This window comes from Crinia signifera, chromosome 1, assembly GCF_055691185.1.
Source record: "Crinia signifera chromosome 1, ASM5569118v1, whole genome shotgun sequence".
Lineage (NCBI taxonomy): Eukaryota > Metazoa > Chordata > Amphibia > Anura > Myobatrachidae > Crinia > Crinia signifera.
In genome coordinates this window covers 360362234-360388001 of record NC_139217.1, presented here as the reverse complement: position 1 = coordinate 360388001, position 25768 = coordinate 360362234, and the positions used below count along the sequence as shown (strand labels likewise).

The window sequence follows — 25768 nt, the reverse complement described above, 5'->3', positions numbered from 1 at the left end:
GTGTACAAACCGAAGCAAATCCTGCCCTTTACCACATACAGTCAGGTCCATAGATATTGGGACAGTAACACAATTCTCATATTTTGGGCTCTGTACAATGGATTTGAAAAGAACAAACAAGGTGTGCTTTAACTGCAGACTTTCAACTTTAATTTGAGGGTTTTTACATCCAAATCAAGTGACTGGTGTAGGAATTATACCTGTTTCTATATGTGCATCCCACTTCTTAAGGGTCCAAAAGTAATGGGCCAGTCGACTCGAAACTATTTCATGGACAGGTGTGGGCTAATTCCTCATTATTTCATTATCAATTAAGCAGGTAAAAGGTCTGGAGTTGATTACATTTGTATTTGGAATCTGTTGCTGTTGACTCTCAATATGAGATCCAAAGACACTGTCACTATCGATGAAGCAAGCCATCATTAGGCTGAAAAATCAAAACAAATCCATCAGTGAGATAGCAAAAAACATTCAGTGTGGCCAAATCAACTGTGTGGAACATTCTTAAAAGAATGCAGTGGAGAGTTCAGCAACACCAAAAGACCCAGTAGACCAAGGAAAACAACTGGGCTGGATGACTGAAAATTACTTCCCTGGTGAAGAAAAACCCCTTCACAACGGTTGGCCAGATCAAGAACACTCTCCAGGAGGTACTGTAGGTGTACATGTGTCAAAGTCAACAATCAAGAGAAGACTTTACAAGAGTGAATATAGAGGGTTCACCACAAGAAGCAAACCATTGCTGAGCCTCAAAAACAGGAAGACCATATTAGAGTTTGCCAAACATCTAAAAAAGCCTTTACAGTTCTGGAACAACATCCTATGGATAGATGAAACAAAGATCATCTTGTACCAAAGTGATGGGAAGAAAAAAGTATGGAGAAGGAAATGAATTGCTCATGATCCAAAACATCATCAGTGAAGCATGGTGGTGGTAGTGTCATGTCGTGGGAATGTATGCAGGGTTTGCAAAAATGCGCTATAGCACGTATTTTACTCTAAATTGGTCACTGTAAAACTGAAGGGGTCCCCAAGGATGCGCTGTGCTGCACCTGTGAGCCGCCCAATCACTGCAGCGGCCGCCAAAACCCAACCATTATGCAGTGGCCGCCCGGAAGCCAATCACTGCAGGTGTTACAGGTTGCTGCGCATCCTATAGCCACACGCCCTGCCTTTTTAGCAGGTTTCACTGTGCACCCTTCTGCCACCCCCTGCCATGTAAGTCCAGTCTGCCCATGAGACTGAACGGGATGCGTAACATGTAACAGCGGCTGTAACAGCTGACTGCTGCTCTCAACAGAAGAGGTGAGAAGGCGGTCAGCGCTGCGGGGGAGTGGATTTGGCTGGAAGAGCTGACACGCTGCTCAAGTCAGAGCAGCACGTCTGCTGAGCGGCATGTCCTCTTTTTCAGCCCCCTCTGTGGCAACCAGCATAATATGCCCCACTCCGTGGCAACCAGCATAATATGCCCCCCTCCGTGGCAACCAGCATAATATGCTCCCCTATGGCAACCAGCATAAAATTGCCCCCCCTCTTTGGCAACCAGCATAAAATTGCCCCCCCCCCCCCTGCAGCAACCAACATGTAACCCCTGCAAGGAGCATATAACAGCAGCACTTATGTGTTATAATGTATAATGGGCATTACGTTGTGTGCCATAATATATACTGAGCATTACAGTGTGTGTTTTATAATGTGTACTGGGCATAACGGTGTGTGCTATAATGTGTACTGGGCATAACGATGTGTGCTATAATGTGTACTGGGCATAACGGTGTGTGCTATAATGTGTGTTGGGCATTACGGTGTGTGGTGTAATGTGAATTGGTACAATTATGTGGCCACACCACTTCCTAAAAAATCCATGGCCTGTCCCTGTTTTCAGAATTATATATTTTCTAGTATATATGTCTATATGCGAGTGGGCCAATTGATACTTCCCCCCGACCCACATGTGCCATGCTGGGGAGAAGAGGAGAGAAGGCTTTATTCAGTTGGGACTCAGAAAATGTCATGTATGACCCCAATTTTGGGGGTTTTCGCTATCACTGATGTATGGCTGCCATTGCAACTGGTTCCCTTGTATTTATTGATAATGTGACTGCTGACAAAAGCAGCAAGATTACTTCTGAAGTGTTTCAGGCAATATTATTTGCTCATATTCAGTCAAATGCTTCAGAACTCATTGGATGGCGCTATGGCCTGGCAGAGCAGATTGCTTCCATACTAGAAAATATCTTGCACAAATTAATGTAATCACAAAAAATGAATGCTTTAATTTTGATTACATTGGATGTCTTTATATTCATTAGTACTTTTGAGATCACCCTAGTAGGACTGTCCATAGGTTTGTGTTATGGCAACTGGGCATTGATGGGATGGAAATAGATGTAGAATTGCAGGTAGTCCATTTATATCTGCCGCATTTGTCCTTCTTGGACAGGCTGAGACAGAAAGACTTCATGAGGCTATTACTCCTTAGTAGTCTTTTCTGTATTCTCTGGGTACTGCAAAAAATCCACTTCTTGATTGCTACTTCACAACAGGGGCTCCTGAGAGCACACAGCAAACAGACCAGAAGATGCTTCATTGCCTCTCGAAATGAGTTCTGCCGCTCAGGGCAGTCGGGAGATGACAGAACTAATACTTGTGTTTCTCTGTTGTTTTCCTCCTAACTTCCTATCATACCTTCTTAGTTCCCAAAAGCTGTTGCTATAAACCCAGAGGCAAATTTAAGGCTTTTATTGGAAAAGTTATGCCAAAACCAATTTATCATAATATATGTTTATTAAGAGTGATTATGAATATGTAAAAACTGTTCGCACTTTTCGAACTTAAGGGGGTGTCATAAAGGCCCGTATTCAATGCGGCTGGCGAGGGTGTTAAACAGCAGGGATTGCCGAAAACAAGCGACCCTCACCGTTTAACCCCCACGCCGGCCACTTACCCAATTCTATGCTCCAGGGGAATCCTCGCTGTCAGAGGATAGCAAGGATTCCCCCAAACAACGCGGCTCGCGACTAATGCAGGGAGCCTGCTGCATTTAGCCACGAGCCTCGCAGTTTTAACGGCCGCACACGACATTTCCCCGTCGCTGCAAAAACCTAGCGATGGGGAAACGGTGTTTGCACTGCTCGTGGTCACAGCTCGCAAAAACCATTGAATATACCCCTAAGTGGTTTTGAGCAGAGAAAGTACCTTGTGCTAAGTATATATCTTGGAATTTCAGATTTCCCTTTAATGTGGAACACCATGTTTATTATAATACATACAATTAAAAATCACGTACTTTAGTCCTCATGAACTTATTTAGCAGTGCTCTTAGTAGTGTTTGCAAGGAATCCCATGGTGATTAATCCCATAATGTCACTTTTTTTTGCTATATACTATATATAACTATTTGGCAGCACGGACATGTAATGGTTAGCATTACTGCGTCATAGCACTGAGGTCATGGGGATGATTCCCACCATTGCCCTAACTGTGCAGAGTTTTTATATTCTCCCCATGCTTGGGTGGGTTTACTCTGGGTACTCTGGTTTCCTCCCACAATCCAAAAATATACTGGTGGGTTAATTGGCTCCCACCAAAAATTAACCCTAGAATGTCTGTTTGAGCGTGTACATTTTGTAGGGACTAAAGATTGTAACACAATTGCCAATCCCAACAAATTTTTGTTCAGAATCAGGGATCTCCAATATGTTGAATTTCACCAATTAGCCAGCATCAGTAGAACAAGCATTTCTGGCAATACATTGCAGATGTATGGGCCCACTATCTCTCATATGTGAAGCTTAAAAAACAATTCTAGCTAAAGGTTAGCATATTTTTCCCTCCCCTCATGTGATTCTAAAGCACAGGATATCCTTCTGCCCACTGTTCTTTAGCTGCATTAAATATGTAAGTTACTACCCACTGCATTGCAAGTCATTTTCCTGGGATTGAGATGTGGGCACATTCCCGTGCGCCTCGTAGACGCAGATCCTACGGGCTGCAATGAATATTTATTGGAGCTTGTAGCCCTTGCTGGGATCGCATACGATACATTGTATTGATACATATGATACAATGTATTGTATGCTATCATGCCACCTGGTACCGCATGCGACAACTCTCCTTAGTTGATGGGGCATTATGTAAAGTAAATAAAGCACACAACTGAGCAAAGCCATGCTTTGCAGGTGGGGCAGATGTAATGTCTATTGTAATATGTAGATTTGGGTGTGTTTATATTTTTTTCTGGTTAGGAAAAATACTGGCAGCTGGTTGCACTCACTCATTCACACTTAACACACACCCTGCCGCAATTGTGGCTGCAATGAGCGACAAAAAGTTGTCAGGGGGGGTTCAAGGAAAAACAAGGAAATAGAGAGAGAGTGTTATTGAGAAAGATAAAGGAATGAGGGAGAGTGAGGGTGTTAGATTGAAGTAAGAGAGGGAGGGGATCAAGAAAGTTAGTATGTCAGGGACGGAGTGAGAAAGCGAAAGAGAAAAAGAGAGAAATAGGGAGAGAGATGTGAGTGTGTGTCAAGCGGGAGAAGGATTGTATGTCACAGAAAGAGAGACAGTGTCTGGGAGAGAAGGAGAGAGATAGTGTCATGAAGTGAAAGAGACCGTGTCAGGGAGGGAGAGCGAAAGTGTCAAAGAGAGAGAGATAGAGGGAAGAGCAGTCACTAGAGGTGATCTGTGACAAAAGGATAATTGGTGCCGCTCTATCCCATATTAACAATTAAGGTACGCAACTTAGGGATGTGTCACAAATATAGGACTTCATTTAGAAGGGGCATGATGCCAGGCAGAGCCCCCTGATACGCATGACACAAGGCAGACCCCCTTTGTATGGTGAAAAATAGTGGTAGAGGCCACTAATTACGGCCGACAGTGAGAACACGGAAGCAGTGTGACGTTATCTTACATAATCCTCACCCACCTGAAGGCATGGTTAGTGCTTGGACCAGCCCATCTGGCCATAGGCCGCCTTGCATTTGCCTGACTCGCCAGATTAAGTTTCATCTGTTTGAAGCACGTTATATAAATGCAGTGTTGGTAAAGAAGTCCTAATCTGACTGCAGAAGCAGCACCTCCCAAATATGGCAATTTGGTGTAGAGTAGTGAGAGAGCATTATGGCATGCAATATATTTATAGATGGTCTATTTATTGCATGTGTATTAATCAATTTAGTAATTGTTAAAATGTGAAACTGCTTATGCTCTGGAGTCGATCCTGCTGTCCGGGTGCCATTCCAACGCGTTTAAACATTGGCAACGGTACCTGAATTAAGACAATCTCGCACCCTTCGCTGGGCAGAATTCACCTAAAAATGCTTGCAATCCTATGGTGGTGCCAACGCTTTTAGGAAAATTATGTCCACTTTGCACCGGGTGCCGTGATGATTCACACTCGTGGAACATCCGCACCTAGTAGGATAACTATAGAGTTTCTTTTTTGTTTCGCCTTTTTAAATGCGAAGATCGTAGCTTACTGAGCGCCAGAGTGGCCACCCCGCCGAATACCTGCCCTGTCAAATGCTTTTCCTGCCTTTGCAAATAAGACAGTCTGAACTGACGTTTATTTGCATGTGCCTACCCAAAGATTGGGCGGGCCGTCCGGCTGACATCCTGTGACGTACCCATGAGGATACCCTTATAAGTCTGGTCAATCCCTGTCCACGCCGCCAACCACCACCGGCCCTCTCTCCCCTCTACGGACAGCCCAGCGAGTGTTTAACTCGCTGCACCTATTCGCTGTCGGGTTTGCACATACGCAAACCCTGACCATCAGGGCAGGGGCCGAATTCAGATGATTGCATGTGATCCAGAACCATCACCCTTAGTGTCCTAAAGTCTTTAGGCTATGACCACCATTGACAGCTGATATAAATAATGACTCATGATGATTTTTTTCTTGTTTTTCAGAAAAGCATTGGTTTGTGTTAATATCTGTCTATTACTAGTTGTACAGTATTTTAGCATGCCGTACTATAAATCTATTTCAAAACTGTATGGTGGATATGCTTTTGATCAAATAAAAAACCTTTACATTACTTGTTTATTATTATATTGATCTGGAATTGCAGTAGTTAAAATGTGTACTCGTTTTTTCCTGAATGCTGCGGCATTAAGTGTTTCTTGGCAATATCTCTTCTGTAATACTAGCATATGGATTGTTTTGACACTGCAAAAGCATGTTCTTTATATTTGTTCTGATCCTTAGCATATCACATTATGTTTTTTGCTATACAATGTAAAATCTCGTAGAGATAGAAGAAGAAACAATTGTAGACCTCTATTCTAAGAATAGATAATACAACTGCTGGAAAATTGTAAATCTCCTACCTATATTTAAAAGTGAATAGCATCCCACACAAATCTGCATTGAAATATGTTTTAGAACGTTTTCATGACAATTCCTGTAAATTGTACATTCAGTAAGTTAGGTTTTATTGCCCAGCTCATGACTATAAACACCAAAGATGAAATAAAATAATAATAAAAAAACATAAGGGCTGCCTAAGGCTCAATCTGTTCCTCATCGCTTCAGCCTTGCTCTCCTCAGTCCGTCTGCTGAATGGCCGCAGGGAGGACTGGACTCATTTTATCAAACTGTCAAGGAACCGCTAGAGCTAAGAGAAGCCCTCTCGTGCCTGGGGCAAGATCGAGACAGCATTCAATTTCCAGCCCCATTTCATTTCCGTGTTGCTGCCGGGCAGCTTTGGATCTGAACTCGGTGGCTCTGCGCCATCCAGAAATGGCTTGTGGGACCCTCCAAAGGATAGAGTGCTGAAATTGCTGCTATAAATCAGCATCCCCTCCTGACTTGGCAGGAGCTGGAAGTTCTGGCACTGTGGCTCTGCGGCTGCTTGGAGTCCCATTAGCAGGTTTTGCTGTCAGCTTGGCTCCGGATAAAACCCTCCTCTCCTATCATCGTCTAGTACCCCTGCAGACATGAAATCTGTGCCAGGCTGAGCAAGCCATCCCACCCCTCTATGACTCAATGCAAAACTCAAGAGGAGTGAGATCCGGCAGGAGTGGAGGAGAATGTGGGGGGAGTGCCTTAATTCAGAAAATACAAAACAAAGAATGCTAATTACTTTTTTCTATCCTTTTAATGAGGCAAGAGCTCTGTAAATTGCAATTGAATCTATAGAGCTAAAAAGTAAATCCCATGGAGATGATGTTCTTTACCTATTCCCTGTACTGGAATATTTAGTTTAACGTCTTTGGGAAAAAAAAAAAAACCTCTAAACAGGTTTTTGTTGATTCTCTGGCCGGTGCAAATAGTTCTACCTTGACTGGTGGAGAGTTTTATGTAGCAGATAAGTCCAGATTGGGTCTCCCAAGAGTCATGTGCAGAAGCCAGAGTTCAGTGTCTTATTTAGAGCATACAGGAACACATCCGTATTACTTGCACTGTAACGCATACTACTGCAACAGAGTGGTGTTCTCTTCCTCTAACAGGAGGCAAAAAAATAAATGATGTTCAAAATCTATATCGTCAAGAGATAAGACACTATGCCGTGTAAGACACAATTAGTTGAAATGTTGCTTATACTGTAGGTGTACAGCAGCTACCATGATCAGTGGCAACTTTAATTGCGGTCCCCTAATTTTTTGAACTGGTCACATCTGATAGCAGACTGGCCAGCTTCCAGGTAGGCAGACTAGTCCATAAATTCCCAGCAACTACAAATATATTTCTACTGTTCTGTACTGTAAAAATGTCCTATCTATACACACATTATTTAGGATGGAGTGCGGTACAGTTGAAATATTTTGTAGTTACTAGGCTATTTCTGTACCAAAAAAAAGCACATCCACGTGCCACCCCTAGGAATGTATCTCACATGAGAAATGGGAAATTCACCACTGGTCATGTGTAAGTTACAGTACAAAAACATCTGGCAGCGCCATGTTCCTTTCTATCTTTACAGGACATTCAGACTGCAACTCCGCAAGCAGCTTCTCTATGGCAACCATCACTGGGTATCACTAATTGCTATTACGTTTAGATAGTGACACCCTGATTTAGACCTACGGTATATGCCTTCCATAGTGATGCCACATACATTGAACAGTTATTGCAATTTCGGGTCACCGATAATTCCGCAGCTCTTTGTAGAGAACTTGGGATTTAGCCAAAGTTCTGCTTCTCAGCAGCACATCTTCTATATAAACTTGTGAGGTCTCAAGTAATATTTTGCTTATGCTTTATTAGACATTGTATCCAACTTACAAAACACCTTCATGCGTGCCTGTCATGTTACAAGCACAAAGTGTCCCAACTTGAACCTGCCAAGACAGGGGTTTATTTACAAAATGAGGGGGCAATTAGGCTGTGGTTTACAAACATTCTTGGTGGAATTAAAAGGCAATTGGCACAACGAAGCAAGTAATCCCTTAACAAGCTTTTCTGAAGGAGGCCCACTGGGCTGTTTACTGTTTAGTTTCTCCTCTGGGAGTGTTAACAGGGCCCTTTGGAAACTCCAGGTAATTGAGGCTCTTGTCTTTCACTGAGCGCTCCCAGAGCTGTCATCAGTTGCTATTCTGTACATTTCTTTACCTCGATATTTTGACAAGGGCTTTTGTCCTGATGACAACAGCTGCGTGGGAGGCAGAGCTAAAGGACTTTTTTCATCTTCTTTGTGCAGGTCTCTTTCTCTGTTGTTGACATTCCTCCAAGCAAAGCCTGTGTGCAAACTCGTTTTGTGACTTGTATTGTGTTCCTTTAGCTTTTTTTGTCTTTTGAGGAAGAACAAGAATCTTCCCTTGTTTTCTTTCCAATAGCGTTTTCCAAAAGCAGTCTATGGGAAACCCATGCAGGTCAGCTTGAAAGGATGGCTCTATCTTCATGGGTAGAATTCCTACTATGCTAAAAGCTGTTTGCACTGCCTTGCACACTGCTTACCCCAGTGATGGGCACTCCGAAGGCCACACATGCATCCCTTTAATCTTCAAAAAGGACACACTTAATCTGGGGGATTAATTTTAAACAATACATTTAATTGAAGATACAATGCTCTTATCTCATACCAGCAGGTTTTGGGCATGTGTGTTTATATAAGCTAAGGTATCACAAATATAAGAAACATCTGATAGTTCAATGAGACTTTTGGATTATATTTTGAAAGTCTGCACACTTGTTTTTTTTAATATGCTCCATGATATAAATGTCTGTTCATATGTGTAAGTGGGGCCAAAATAGACAACTATGCAGCACACTATTGATTTATAACAGTGCCCTAAATATGTTGTACCTTGATTTAAGTAAATAGGGATAATAGGTCTTTCCTACAGAGGAGATCAAGTTGTGCAAACTGCAAGTCTCTCCTCCTCTTGGGATGCAGTTAAAATCCCGGCGGTCGCGATCCCGGCGTTCAGAATCCCGACGCCGGAATCCCGACCGACGAAATGCCGACACATTCTCCCTCCTGGGGTGTCCACGACACCCCTGGAGGGAGAATAAATTAGTGTGCCGAGCGTAGCGAGGCACCGGGCCCGCTACGTGGCAAGCGCAGCGAGCCCGCAAGGGGGGGCGATCCACATCCCCCCCTTGTCGGCATTTCGGCTGTCGGGATTCCGGCGTCGGGATTCTGAACGCCGGGATCCCGACCGCCGGGATTCAATACTGAATCCCTCCTCTGATGTCAGCTAAGGTGCTGCCACATGTCCACTCTGTGTTGTGTGCAGGTGATCATGTGATGCAAAAACTACATCCATATAAGGCTGTTTTTTTTATTTTTGGTTTTACAACATATGGAATTTCACCATCTTTCAGTAAAGGTATAGAGAATACACATTCATATACACACACACACACACACATATATATTATAGAGTGAGATGTTATTGAAAGCTATTTCCATCTAAATAGCTTTGTTCGCAAATTTGGATTAAAATGGATGTGTAAATGTAATGACTCTGTATGCATTTTGTCAATGCAAGATTATCAATACTGTCATCCTAATTCTTCCCTTTTTTCCCCATTCTCTACAGTGTGACAGTGAAAGTGATATAGACGATAAGGTAAGAATTAATATTCATCTTTGTTTTTTAAAAGTCATACAATGTATTTCTCTGTTGTAGACTAGACCGTGATCAGAAAGCATTTCCATTGAAGCAAAAAGTTAATGGTAGCCTTTGTTACGAACACACGATTTTGCAATCGATTGTGTGCACATTGTGAGGTATATCGGTGCGCCGTCCCGCGGGTCAAGAGGTCACTCCACCGATCATATGTGCTTTATAGCACATACGATCGCTCGTTCTTTCCATCTATCATATGACCTGCATCGTATGCAGGTGGTTCTAATATATGGCCAACTTTACCTGTCTACTTCCACTATAGCCCAAAACACAGCCTAATGTTCCAATGCCATGCCTGTTGTAACAGTCATGCTAAAGGTTGCTGGTTCATACTCCTGTTTGACAGGGTGTAGGAGTATATTGCTAGGGCCAAGACTAATGGTGTGTACACACTTGTACAATGTGCATGAGATTTTGACTATATAGTCCAAATCTCATCTGGATCCCATGCAGATTGTATGGGTTTTAACCCTTGCGATCCTGATGCGCGCTCCCGTATCGCAAGAAAGTCTTGGCTGCATAGACTATATAGTGCAGATCTGCACTATATCGTCTAAATTGTATGCAGATAGTCTAAATTGTATACATAATCTAAATTGTAATATAGTCTACATTGTACAAGTGTGTAAACACCTTTAAGTAGTTTAGTTCCTAGCCCTTCCCTCCTCCAGACTTCTTGCACACATTACTCAAAATCAGTACTACAGGTCTGATTCAGATTAAGTACTAGACCAGTTGGTGTTGAATACCTTGTTTGAATTAACTCTGCACAGAAAAATGGGTGTATGCGCCTCGAGAGGTGAGTAGATGGCATGCTAATTTAAGAATGTACATAATGCATGCTTGCCTATTTACAACATACTGAGATTGAGGCACAGACACATACTGTATATGCCTGAGATATATGGATGGCCAAGGGTTACTATGAATAGAGGGTAATGATTGGATACACCGCAATAGTGAGCAACTTATGATTGGCTGTTTGCAGATGCACCCCTGATGCTGATTGGTGCTTTTTCTTACCTTTGTTGTTAGAATTTGTTTGAATTTTTTTATGATTTGTATTTATTAGAGGCTGATATGAAACTTAGGGGTAGATGTATGAAGCAGTGATAAGGGAGGAGAAGTGAGCCAGATTTGAAGTGGCCCATGGCCAGTGGTGTAGCTAGGTTCCACGGTGGTCGGAGCAAGGGTATGTTTTGTGACCCCCCCCCCCCGATTTGTAGTAGGCGGGGCTCTTGCACGGAAAAAAGGGGTGCGGTCTAACATTATACCACACACCGTAATGCCCATTGCACACTTTAGCGAACTTTGTAATACCCATTACACATAAAGCCACATTCCGTAATGCCAATTACACATAAGGCCAAACATGATGCCCATTACATACTATATAACAAACCATAAGGCCCATTACACATTTGACACATAAGTGCCACTTACCTACATGTTCATTGCTGGGAACTTAATGCTCTATGCCAAGGGGGACTGACATTGCTCGTTGCCAAGGGGGACTGACATTGCTCGTTGCCAAGGGGGACTGACATTGCTCGTTGCCAAGGGGGACTGACATTGCGCGTTGCCAAGGGGGACTGACATTGCGCGTTGCCAAGGGGGACTGACATTGCGCGTTGCCAAGGGGGACTGACATTGCGCGTTGCCAAGGGGGACTGACATTGCGTGTTGCCAAGGGGGACTGACATTGCGCGTTGCCAAGGGGGACTGACATTGCGCGTTGCCAAGGGGGACTGACATTGCGCGTTGCCAAGGGGGACTGACATTGCGCGTTGCCAAGGGGGACTGACATTGCGCGTTGCCAAGGGGGACTGACATTGCGCGTTGCCAAGGGGGACTGACATTGTGCGTTGCCAAGGGGACTGAAATTGATCGTTGCCAAGGGGGAATGCAGCCTGCTTCCCTGGCCACCCAGCTCTCTAGCTCCCTGCTGTGCCCGGCTGAGCCAGAGCTCAAGTCTCCCGCTGGCCCGCTAGCCAAATGGCGCTCGCAGTCCAGCCAATGCTGCTTCTGATTGGCTGCTGGACCGCAAGCGCCTATAGGCGAGCGGTCCAGCGGGTGACTTTTAATTGAAAATAGCGGCGGACTCAGACGCCGGGCGCAACTGGGAACGGGGGAGCCGGTGGCAAAGTGCACGTATCTGGTGCCCTTGCTACGACCCTGCCCATGGCAACCAATCCACACTAAACCAACATCTATAATTTACATAATATCAAATTATACAGAGCAGCTGATTGGTTGCCATGGGCCACTTCTCCTCTGGCTCACTTCTCCCTTATCACTGCTTCATACATTTACCCCTTAATGCTTAAGAGCAAATATATATTTTTCAAACAAAACAATTTAGGCATAGATATACGCCTTGTGTAAGCAAAATTGTTTTTGGCTGCATATATAATGTGATAGGTGTGCCTTTTTTTTTTTTTGCACACAATTGCAGACCACTCTTCATCAGGTCAGCTGTTAAATGTGGTATCAAAACTTTGGGCAAACCTACAATTGAAAGGATAGCACCATGCAGAATATGTACATTACCAGCCCCGAAGTAGCAGAGCCACCTTTCTGATGTCCATTACTCTTGGTGCAATAATTCTTTTACCAGATTGGGTATAATAATGCCAGTGTACCAACTTTCTGGGGTTGTGAGTAAGCAGCTATATCATTTGCTCTTAATATACAGTATATTTAGTTTCTCCCATCCATACCACAGATATCACCATAATACTGAATAAAATAGGCAGTGTCAGTGTTTATATGCTGTGGATAATCCTCCAAGGGTGGTATGTAATACCAGTCGTAATAAGGATTGACAGCTTCTGGATAATAAGAATTGGCAATTATTGTTTTCATTTAGTCTTGAAGACGTAGCCTATACTACATCTCTAAAACCACTCTTTTACATAATGCTTGAAATTAATCCAGTAGAAAAAGGGGCATTGACCATTGGACCACTGGTGCACAGAAAATAATGAACACATAACCCTTTATAGTCTACATAGAATTGTAATGTATATGAAGGACCCTTGTTTGTTTTTGTTTTGTAGTGATGTTAAGAGCGGATGGGGCCAAATGGAAAAGAATTGCATTTTTGTAACTACCTCAATTCAGTAAAATGTACATGTGGCACCCCCTCTCTTTATACCTCCTGGGGTTAAAACCTTTCTTTACAATCGAATAGACTAAAAGCAATTGCACAGAAGGCTGTTTAAAAGATCTGCCTGTCAGAGTTGAGATGAAGTTGTAAGTGGCATGTAGTTTTATAATGCAGCTCTGCTATTAATGATTGTCTAAATTACAGCGGCAGGCCCAGCCAGCTGCATTACATAGGAGACTGACGTCCGCTAGATTAGGTTTGACTTCACCTTGTAGTGGAGAAATTGAAATCTGAACAACATTGATTAGCTTTCAGAATGTGAGATCGGAGGTTACCTTCAGGGGAGGCTGCATTGTGTGTGACTGGTAAGTTAGTGTCACAAGCAGAGCACAAGGTAATAGAATTCCATATTGTGATTACTCTATTTCCTTGCCGCTGTACAATTGTAGACTTTTTTTTTTCACCCTAGCAATATATCAGTCCTGTATCATGCTATGCTGCATTTTTAAAGTGTTGCTTCTTTTTGTGTTACATTATATCAAATATAAATATGCACTTAGACATTAATATACCATAACTGTCTACCCAAATTTTGGGATCGGAAACAAAAACTTGTGAAAGAACACTAAAAAATGTTTAATTAAGATAATTCCCATACAGGGAGCCCGATTCAGAGCTGCATACAAAGTATACCTGAAAATAGTCCTATTTACAGTCTTTGTGGCTGTGCTCAACTGCTCTTGTAGATCTGCTTAAAACATAGCAGCCTGTTATGACTGTCCACGCAGTTTGGCACCTGCCATCTCTCGTGTGCAATAGCTGTACCTGAAATTGCTGCGTTGTTGCATATACTACCCTCCAAGTAGGTCGCAATTCTGCTCATCCATGACACACCCACAGCAAATGCCGTCCACAACCAAATGCCATGAGTGAAGGTTTGACTTCCGTGCTACTCCGGATAGCACAACAGATCTTCCATGAGACACATGTTCGCCTTGGAAGCATGTGAAAAATCACAGCGCTATAGTTTCTACATGTATGTCTCAGCTTTTGACAACTGCGAGTTATAGCTTTGTACAGCTCAACAACTTTACCAACTGCTTTACTTTTTCTTTCTCTTCCGTCTGTGCTTTTTACCGTGGCCTTTTTTGTCTACCAGGCACATGTGTACATTTGTATTGCCTTTGCATACAAAAGTTCAGATTTATTCCATGCATGTGATACAGCACTGTCCTATTGTGCCAGCGATAGACAGCAACGCGGTGTTGGGTAGGTGTCAGCACAGTATTGGGGGGGCACAGTCTGGACAATGGAGGCATGTTCGGATTGTTTGCGGGGCGGGTCACATGCAGCTGCTGCAAAACATGGTATTGTGGCACCAGGTCCAGGGGCTAGCCTTAAGATGTGAGAGCTTCGCTGTACAGGGAAGTGTTCGTATCTGTGTGATATGATTACAAAATCATATCGCCTGGAGGGACCTGGCGTGCAGGACAGCCTTGACCTGTGTATACGTGTAAAATATTCTTGTGTGTGTGACTTTGCATCTATAACATTGGACAGAGGGAGTAGGTGCTACATCTACAGAGAAGGCTGCAGGAAATATCTCCCCCAGCTGTATTGTGATTCGTCTGCCATTTTGGCCCCATACACTCTCAACATCACTACAGAAAATATATACTTCCTTTAACAGCAACAACAGCATTAACAGACAGCAATTACCCTTCATTTTCTGGAACGATAAAGTCTCCATTAATTGAAGATTTATGTAGTTATAGCATTTAGCTCAGAAATAACACCGCCGAGAATTGGGTTATACACATGTAATGAGAGAGCTTATGGCATACTTTAGTGAGCATTAACATAATAGAGTAATATAAACCATCAACACTTCCACTTATTGTCTGATACCTGCTTCAGGATGGCAGAGGCGAGCACACTGAAAGTATTCCCCTTAACAATTTCCTCCAGTGATCGAGAGCTGTACTTGGCAGGATGTATAGGTATGGTCTTACTTTTGAATAAGGAGCACTACACACTAAAATCAGCTCTAATGTACATTTTTAGCTTGTTCCTTTTTATCACCTACTTTTAAGAACTGATGAACAATGTACACATTGCACAATGTGTACCCTGCAATAGCGATGGAAAGCCGGCATTGGCAAGCACATAAAAACTTGTCGACACAGTTGAGCGGAGTGGGTTTTTCACTGGTGTGGGGGGCATGCAGCATGGCATCCCTAGTGACCTACCCTAATGGAGCAGCATGTTCAGTTGACAGGGATCCTGCTAGCAATCTGTGTGAACATGTATCGCCAATGATGCGGTCAGTACACACGGGAGGATATTAAGAAATTATCATAATGATCTATTGTCAGCAAATTCTTTTAAAATGTCATCTAGTGTGTACCACAATTTAAACGTGAAGGGCATTTACCTGATTGGGTTTAGGGGCTCAGCACTGATTAGCATTGGGTGCTGTCTGCTCCCTTTTCTTGTGCATAGATATCAAGCAAAGAGAGCTGAAGCTATTCTTTCTTTTGCATTATGAAAAAAAGAACAAAAAGTTTGTCACCAAAACTTGGAAGCGTGGCTTTACAAACCCAGTGTCATTTGTTATTATATGATCTCAGATGAGGTACAACTGAAAACTTCTTACCCCCATCTGACTAGGATACAATGTACAAATCCAGGGGGTCACTGATATTTAACACACAAGCAAACACTTAAATATACTTACCCTTAGCTGTCCCCCCCTCAGTTATTGGGGGTCTTTGTCGAAATTGACACCACAAACAAGAAAAAATCATGTCTACCTTTTCATATATCTAGCTTTTTCATGTCGACATTTAGACCCTGTTGAACTATTCCATGTCGACCTTTTGGGGTAGACCTACTGACTGTCTATCTAGACACTGTAGATCTATCAACCGGAACCAGTATTAAATAGCAGCACCTCTAAGAAACGTGCAATGGCCTTTATTCAGATCTGATCGCAGTACAAATTTGTTTGGAAAATGGGCAAAACCATGTGCACTGCAGGTGGGGCAGATGTAACTTGCAGAGAGAGTTAGATTTGTGTGAGTTATTTTGTTTCTGTGCAGGGTAAATACTGGCTGCATTATTTTTATGCTGCAATTTAGATTTCAGTTTCAACACACCCCATCCACATTTAACTCTCTCTGCACTGCAGGTGGGGCAGATGTAACATGGTCTGGTCTGGTCTGGTGTTGGGGATGTTTGCTTAAGTGTGAAGGGCCTTTAGTAACCTGCCAAATTCCCCCTGTTTTTTTAAGTGAATGGGGTTAAGATGAGAGGGTAGATGCAGATCCAAGTACTACAGACACTTGCACCAACAGTCTGCAATACATGGGCCCTTATTCTGGTTGGTGCGGCCGGAGCCGCACACGGTGCCCCGGCCGCACAAACCAAGCACCGCCCACGAGACGGATCGCCACGGCCGTCCGTACACGGACGGCTGGCGATCCGCATAAAAATGGTGGAGGCGTACGCCTCCACCATGGTGGGAGCTGCCCCCTGCATTCGATGGTCGTCGACCATCGAAGGCAGGTCCGCACGCCCCAGCAGCTCCCGCAAGCTGAGACCACACGGACAATCGTCCGTGTGGTAGCTTGTATGGGGGCTGAGAGCTGACATCCGGCGACGTCAGCTTTCCGCCCCCATGAGTTGCGTCATGCCCTCATTACCATGCATACGCCCCGCGTTTGCATGGGAACGCCCATGAAACGCGGGGCGTACACATAGGGAAATGAGGGCATGAAGCCCCTCACGCCCCTATACGCCCCCTTTGCGGCGGACGAAATCCGTCTGCGGCGAAGGGGGCTGCACATGCGCAGATTGACCTCTGCGCATGTGCAGTGTCAAAACATCGGCGGTACGGCCGCACGCGGGCCGTACCGCATAGATTAGAATAAGGGCCATTGTACTCTGACTAATAATACCCCGTTCTCACCGCAAGTCAAGTTACCGGTCCTAGCATGTCGACCCGATAATTTGCCTTTTAGCACAGGTTTTTTTGCATTGTGAACATACCTGGATCTCATACATGGGTAAAACCCTTCTTTTTACACGTGTTTGAGATCCGGGTATGCAGACACGGGTTGACCCATTCACATAGCAAAAAAGAAACCTGTGTTAAAAGGAAAATTACTGGGTAGAACTGCTTAACCCGGGAATTTGCCTAGCAGTGAGAACAGGGGTCCGTCGCCGCCGCTCCCGGCATTTAAATGCTATGTAAATGCTGTGTAGATCACACACGCAGTGTGAACACTGCATAACTGATAACTGATTATTCAGTGGAATTCATTGGACAGAGTCAATTGTCCCCTGCATACAAAACAAGCATCATTTTATACCCAGCTTTTAGTAGTATTATCATGGAGTAACTGGGGCATCATGCCTCATTCTTCATGTAGTAATACTAAGCAGACAGTTTAGTAGAGATGGCAATTTATGTCTCTATACAAGTAATACCCCTTTCACATTGCACCTAATTGCTGGTTTCTTGCCGGTTCGACTCGGTAGTTGGTGTTATGTGAAAGGGATTACTGGTTACAGCAAACCGGTGGCAATACGAACCAATTAAAAAGAAAGTTTTTAACCGGTTCGTTGCCGTTTTGCTTTGCGGGTTAATCGGGTCGAGTAACCCATCTCCCGTTCACTTTATGGAGGAAGCAGGGCTTGGATCATCGCTAGCTCAAAGCGCTGCCTCCTCCTCTGCCCCTGATGTTGCTCTGCGGCACCCCCGAATGACGTCAGCGAACCGGCAGCAATAATTTATATATATTTTGGCCCATATGAGAGATAAATTGGAAAATTTATGATTTGCGGGTGGGGGGGGGGGGGATTTGTAAAACCCATTCTTAGCAAGCACCTATGACCTAAGGATGAGCTGCCCTGCCAAGTTTCAAGATTGTAGCTCTTGCAGTTTAAGAGATTTCATGATGAGTCAGTCTTGGTTTTTGCCTTTTATATATGTATATAGATTGGGTCCTTATCTTTTGACATTCAACTAAAGATCTGAGTAACCTGTTCCTCCTGTGATTAATGTATGTACATTAGAAATATGAATACCTAGATATGTACAGATGGTGAGGAAGGTGTGTTGACACACTTGAACTAGGATGGTGAAGTACTTCTGATCTTTAGGCTCTGCAGTGTGCATGACTCTGCTCGTTAGATTGGTGTCCATACAATCTGTTTCGCATATATCCAAAATGCTACATTTTGAGGGTAATTTTGCTTTAAATGATGACTTCAACTGCTAGTCATCTGAACGTTTGATAAATGATCTTGATGCTTTCACAGTTGTCCATAAAGCACTGGGGTGAGAAACGCAGGTCAGAATATGCATCAAACTGTTGTATAAAAGAACTCTTAAGGTTGTTCATAATAATGATGGTCAGTACTTGTCATACATCACCATACCTCCCAACATAACCCGCCCCAGGAGGGACACAATGCTCTGTTCCTGGACTTCCCTATTAATTGATGATTGCCATCAGCTGTGGAGAAACACCTTTCTTATCAACTAAACAGACTCAACACAGGTGATGGCAATCATACATTCCTGGGGAAGTCCAGGAACAGAACATTGTGTCCCTGCTGGATAGGGTCATGTTGAAGCCCTGTACACACGCTTCGATTTGCTTTATATTTGATGCTAGATTCTATTTTCTATTAGATCTGGCATTAGATCATCCCATTCGATTTGGCATTAGATCTGTACTTTTGCATTCAATTCGATTTCACAGTGTAGGCACAATGTACTCATTCGATTTACTGGATCGAATTCGAGATTTCCTTGGCTGCACAGTAGATTTTTCTATTCGATTTTGAGAAAACGGGAGCGCGCATCTAATCGAATGCGGATCGAAAGTGTCCTAAAAACCATTCGATGTGGATTCGATTTCGCTTCTATAAGCAAAATCGAATCGAAAACAGGGAAAAATCTAAGCATGTGTACACAGCTTGAGAGGTATGCATCACACGGATTTATGCCTACTTAGTAGTAGTAGTAGTAGTAGGAACTATCCAGCTTTTATGAACAACATTTTTATGCATGGCTATTTTAATCAAACCCAGCTCCACCTGTATGGAGATTCCCTTAATGTGAGAGATTGACTTCAGTTGTGGCGGTGAGTGTTATGAAGAAGTTAACTCCCACCGTCTGCTGGAAGGTTTCCTCTAAATCGCTGTGCTTCAACATTTGACAGCAGCTCTACGATGTGCTCTAGTGATCCCGACAGCTGACGGGGGAAGCAAAGCGAGGCCTTCATGTGCAATAATAAAGAGCCCACCCGCAGACGCCATGACAGGTTTAATGGCTTTTCATAGAGAAACGGACAGACTTAATGTTTGGACCGTAGCGATCATTCGTCCTGATCTTCTTAATGAAATTAGATTAGGCGCACCTGGGAAATTGCTGAGACGGCACATTGCTTTCATCACCTTCTTTAATTTAAAAGCAATTTGCAGGGAAAATATTCTCTGAAGTAAAGAGACGTGGAGAGAGAGAAAATGTGATGCAGAGGAGAGAGGCAGGGAGTAAACAGAGGGCGGAACAAGGGAGGGAAATGCAGAACAAGAACAAGTGCAGCATAAACTACCGGTAGCGATCGTACTAAAAAGGCCATATAAAGAACACGCCATAACAAGGCATTGTGCTCTGACTGTCTGGCCACCATTATGTGAATGCAAGCACTGCGGTTTTATGCGGCTTATGCTGCTCAAGTTAAAGGAGCCAGATCTTGATGCACTGGTAATGCTGACAGAAAATTACATCACCCACATGGGGTGAGATATTGCAGGCGTTGATGCTTTTGCGGGTATTATGACTGTATGCTCCCACTGTTACATGGCTCTGATGCCTTTCTGTGCACTGGGAAAGGTGGGTGGGGAGTGGAATCAGGACGAGCAGCAAGCTATGTGCCAGAGCAGGAGTTCAGCGAGAGTGCAGGCTTATTGAGGAACATTAATGCTAATTAGAAACAGCCCGTGGAAATTAAGTGCTGCTGCGATTAGCCACCAAATTTATGCTTCTGTGCATCTCCAGATCTCATCACTGCTTAAAATGATTTTAATTGTGCCTGCAGAGCTGCAGCAAACCAGGAGATGATTTCATGATTATTTTCTGCTGGTGTCTTGTCCTGAAACCCACAAAGAGGCACATTGGTCAGCACCCGACTAGAACTCCTTTCTCCTTAGGTTGGGGATAGTCTACCTTATTGTAGTGAATATTAATACAGAATTACAATGTTGTTATTAGCATCATAGTTCTCATCTAATGCAAGAAATATAGGTACTTATGTAGTATCTGGGCTGCCGATTTTTTGATTGTATGCCTTAAGTTAAGGCATACAATCAGATGCGATGCGATGCGATATCGCATCGCATCGCATCCGATATCGGATGCGATGACCCGATTTTTCCATAGGAATCAATGTTAAAATGATTCCTATGGAAAAATGGGTCCTTTTCATACCCCTACTATCCAAGTGGGCATGGAGTTGGATATAAACCTGTGGCGAGCGTAGCGAGCCACCGAGCCCGAAGCGTGGCGAGCGAAGCGAGCCCCGCGAGGGGACGGTATTCGTCCCCTCGCGGGGCTCGCTTCGCTCGCCACGCTTCGGGCTCGGTGGCTCGCTACGCTCGCCACAGGTTTATATCCAACTCCATGCCCACTTGGATAGTAGGGGTATGAAAAGGACCCATTTTTCCCATTGAATTCCATGTTAAAATGGACTCAGTCCATTTTAACATTGATTCCTATGGAAAAATCGGGTCATCGCATCGCATCGCATCGAATCGCATGGTCGCATGCGATGCGATGCGATCTCCCGATCCGACCCGATTTAGAAATCGGCAGCCCAGATACTACATAAGTACCGAAATATATTTACAATAAAATACATGGGCTGTTTCCTCTCACTGCAGTGGTGCTGCCTCCAAGTTCAGTGCAAACACTGCATTTTGCTGTGTCTTTTAACGCATGAAAATTAGCATATAAACGGAGTTGTTTGTTTATGTATTTGAATACATTTCCAAATGTGTTTCATTTGTATATATTTGTTCCAGCCAATCACATATAGAAACACACATCTGTAGGACGGATAAAACCTGGTCACATTGAAATTAGTGTTCTACCATCAATGTCAATGTGCGTACACACTGTAAGATTGTTTGACCAAATATAATTAATTTTAGCCCTTCTGAATGATATTGGTCAAAATATTGTTCAGTGTGTATGCTACAAACTGCATGTACCCACAGGTTTTTCATCAACTGTGCAGGCAGGTACATTTCGGATATCTTTCATAAAAATCTATGGATTCTATGTAGATCGTTCGTCGTTGGTCGCAATGTGTATGCACCACACATTTGTCCAGGACACTGGGGAAGTTTAATGTGGGGTACACACCAAGACAACCCGCTCACGATGCACATTGTGAGCGGGTCGTCAGTGTTTCCTCAGACCCGCTCACGATGATGCGGGGGGGCACGACCCGCTCACGATGTGCACCGAGAGTGGGTCTGATCCGATGGCGACCCGCACCTGGCTGTATGGTCGTTCTTCAGATCCTACCTGCTGCAGGTAGGATCTGAATAACGACCAACCGACCTGCGGGACCGCGCATCGGATCGGTCCACACCAGGACAGAAAAGGGCCCAATCACCACACAATCTACATCCAATTGGTCGGAATTGGATCTAGATTGATGGGTTCGGGCCCTAGTCGTCATGGTGTGTACCAGGCATTAGGGAAATTGGTTACCAATGTCTTTCAGTGCATACATTCTCCAGTGTGTTTGCACCTAAAGGTGCATACACACTAGGGGCCAAATGTAATAGGGTGAGAGTTTCAGAAAGTGAGAGATTTTGGGAGAGTTTTACCCTTTTTTTTAAAGCAGCAATCAATTACACTGCAAAACCAGGTTGATTTTGCCATGTAATTGATTGCTGCTTTAAAAAACATGGGAAAACTCTCCCAAAATCTCTCACTTTCTGAAACTCTCACCCTATTACATTTGGCCCTAGGTGTTTTTACGCAGCATGTGTGCTCAGCGATGATGGGAAAATCGTTAGGCTGAAACTAGCTCCGTGCATACACACTGAGCGATTTTTGTCCCTCTAAGCGATTTTCCCAGGGGTGACGGGACAGCTTTCCAAAGCAGGATGCTATGGACAGCTGTCCGCCCCATCGCTCATCTGAGTGCATCAGTCCTCAGTGCTTATCGCCAGGCCATACACACTTGGCAGCACTTGCCAAATGGCATCTAATTGTAATTTTACAGGCTGTGTTTCAAAAATGACAGAAGCTGATTGTGCTTTTTTCACTCTTAATAGATCATGAGCTGCACGGTATAAAGAATAGCACAGTGTAATGCATAGTGCAAGTTTCATGTGAGGTTCTAGAAGAGGAGTAAGGGCACTGCATAATTATTTTGCTTCTCAGCCATACTCCATTTATATCAGGGGTGGGCAATTATTTCAGCTGGGGGGGGGGGGGGCGCACTTAAAAGTTCCAATGGATATATGAGGGCTGCACTCCAGAAATAGGGGGTGTGGTCACTCAAAAGTGGGTGTGTCTTTGGATGTATTGTAGCACACCATATACTCCTTTTACACATCATGCAACACAAAAGTAGGCCCCTTATACTTACCCCTTACATTTGTAATTCCACACACCAGGTCCCCCTTAGGTATTCCACACACCTGCCCCCATTAGTAATGCCACACACCTGCCCCTCTAGATATTCCAAACACCTGCGCGCCAGCTTTGAAAAATTATGCCAATTGCAGACCCATGCAGTCACGGCAACTCACCCATCCTCAGAAGCAGCACTGCGGCTGTAGTGACATCAGGGGGGGGGGGGGGGGGGGCAGATGGCACGGTGCTGCTGTATGTGTGTCCGATGGCAGCTGTGTGTGCGCGCAGTGTACTCCTGCGCCCTTTCGCGCACGCACAGGCTGAGTGTTAGCTAGCTACTCAGGACTACGCCGCGCGCACACACAGCCGCCAGCGGACACACCTACCGCAGCGGCGGTCCAGTCAGGAGCACACTTGGCCCACTGGCCACCTTTTGCCCACCCCTGGTTTATATAGTGCTGGGGTAGCCAACTCCAGTCCTCGAGAGCTACCAACAGTTAATGTTTTCCAGATCGCCTCACAGAATCACAAGTGAAGTAATTAGCGCCACCTGTGGATCTTTAAAAATGTTTCAGCTAGTAATGAGTGCACCTGTGCAGCAGCTAGGTTGTCTGGAAAATGTGAACTGTTGGTAGCTCTCGAGGACCATAGTTGGCTACCACTGATATAGTGTGATGCTCTTTATGTGACTATCAAAAGTATAATCAAACTAATGTCTTCTAAAGATTTCAGTTGCTCTGACGTTCAATGAAAGGCATGGCAGTTCAATATCTCAACTATTTTATTTTTTTATGTTTAATTCCACTTTAAGAAAATTATTCTTTTGGCATTATAGCACAATCCAGAGAACTTCATGGCCCAAAAGCCTGCCAGAAAGCATTCTTCATTCAAGACTTAATGTTTGTGGGGCCCGGCTCAATGTTTTTATAATTACTGTGGATATTATATGCACATGTAGCATATTTTAAATGCAGGAGTTGGCCCAGACAGCTCTGGTGGGGTCTGGTTTCCACCATCTCCACAATATGTCTAATTAGACAATGATTAAATAAAAAACCAAGAACGAAGTATTCACCCAATAGTTCTGTGTCTCTGGCAGATGTAATCCACATGGGGACGAGAGTGAGAGGGTTGCTAATTGTTAATTTCTAGCTTCTAGCATGTTATCAAGTAATTATAAAATACACCAGCTAACAGTACTTTGTCCAGCCTTTATAGTCCTAGCACTAATTGTTTTCAGGTTTGTTGAGAGGGCAATAAAACGCAGATTTGTTTATTTTGCTTTTTTAGGAGGGGGGGGGGGGGGGGGGGCAGATTTCCTGCTTTTACTGTACAGTATGTACTACATCTACCATTGTGATTTGTATGCACAACACTGGTGAAATGAAATGGCTTTTTGGTAAGGACTAGAAAAAGATTACGGAGTTTCACCCATGAAGGTGGATGAAGGGCATATTTAATCTACACTGCAAGATATAAAACATTAATAACATGATGATGTTCCTTGTATTACTCTCCCAGGCTTGCGGAAATACCCATGTAGCATTGTAATGCACTATATGCATCTTTTACATTCCCTATATGAACACCATATAAAATACACAGGGAAGGAACATGGCAGTTCAACAGGGATTACTTTGCAAAGTGGTCATTTATGTTAACCCCACACTGGCAAATTCGGAGAAGAGGAACGGTACCCTCTATTAATGGATGCACAATTTCTCTTCCTTTCCCACCTGTGGCACTTTTTCCTTTACCGTATTTATCTCTGTGCTTGGTTTGCCCCTATCTGTATTCTTGAAACAATAGGTGTGTAAGCAGCTCCTCCTAAAATGTTTAATTAAAGAACTATTTCTACCACTGTAAAAAAAATAGGCTGTCAAGCATTGTCGCTGGAGTGTGTAAAACTAAATTAGTTGCTGTTCATAAGAGATTCTGTTTAATTGCTGCAACACTTGATTCCTTTAAACCTTCCACAGTAGAGGTGTAAAGTGATTTAAACAGTGGTGCTTGAAATGATGGTTAAGAAAACAACCCTTACCCCAGCCGTTTTCTTTTGTCACCAAATTACTATTGACTATGTAAACAAAAACAAACCATCTGTAATTTTGTGTTGGTCACACTGTAGGGAACTTCCTTGACAGCAACTGTGAATATAGCCTGAAGCACTGTTCTTGTTTGTTTGTGGAACATGACCCCCGGCATTGACCTTTCTCCTGCCTATCAGTCAAATCCCTGTTACCCGGCTCCCAGCAAGTTTGTCTAGTCAGCTACTGTGGAAAAGCTCCCACAAACAAGGCCTTTCTTCTCACAACTTTGCATTTATATTCCAGCATGAACTCCTTCCTCTGTACAGTACTGGGGAGAATAGCTTTGTGTTAGAAATAATGTCCAAATAATAGCGTGGTCCTTTGGAATTTTAGGAACTGGGAATGGCATACAGAAATCCATCTGCTCTTATAAATCTATACATTTGTTTTTCTTTGATTACAAACCACTCCAGTGAAAATCATTAGCAGACCAAAGCATTGGTCATATTTACTTGGCAATTGGCAAACTGAATCAGGGGATTCAGGTCGGAATCCCGGTGGTCGAAATACAGACGGCGGAATCCTGACTGACGAAATACCGACAAGGAGGGGCTGTGGATCCCCCCCCTCCCCCTTGTGGGCTTGCTGCGCTCGCCACATGGCGGGCCCGGTGCCTCGCTTCGCTCGCCACATTATTTTATTCTCCATGGGTGAACACGTGGACACCCATAGAGGGAGAAATTGCCGGCAATGCAGCGGTCGGGATTCGAGCGTCGGTATTTCGACCACCAAGATTTTGACTCCATCCGGAATCAATACCAGATAACGTGAGAGCATTGTGTTTCTCACATAGGTGTATGAGAATATAAATTCCTAACT

General features: G+C 43.8%; 1 protein-coding gene across 13 annotated transcripts in view; it reads left to right on the top strand.

The window, feature by feature from the left end:
* The window catches only part of FBRSL1 (fibrosin like 1), a 536058-nt gene that overhangs the window by 396496 nt on the left and 113794 nt on the right, over positions 1-25768 (top strand). For all 13 annotated transcript variants that reach the window (XM_083150036.1, XM_083150030.1, XM_083149999.1 and 10 more), the window contains one exon: positions 9994-10023. In XM_083150036.1, the coding sequence (XP_083006162.1) occupies positions 9994-10023 (30 nt within the window). The remainder of the gene's footprint in view (positions 1-9993; positions 10024-25768) is intronic.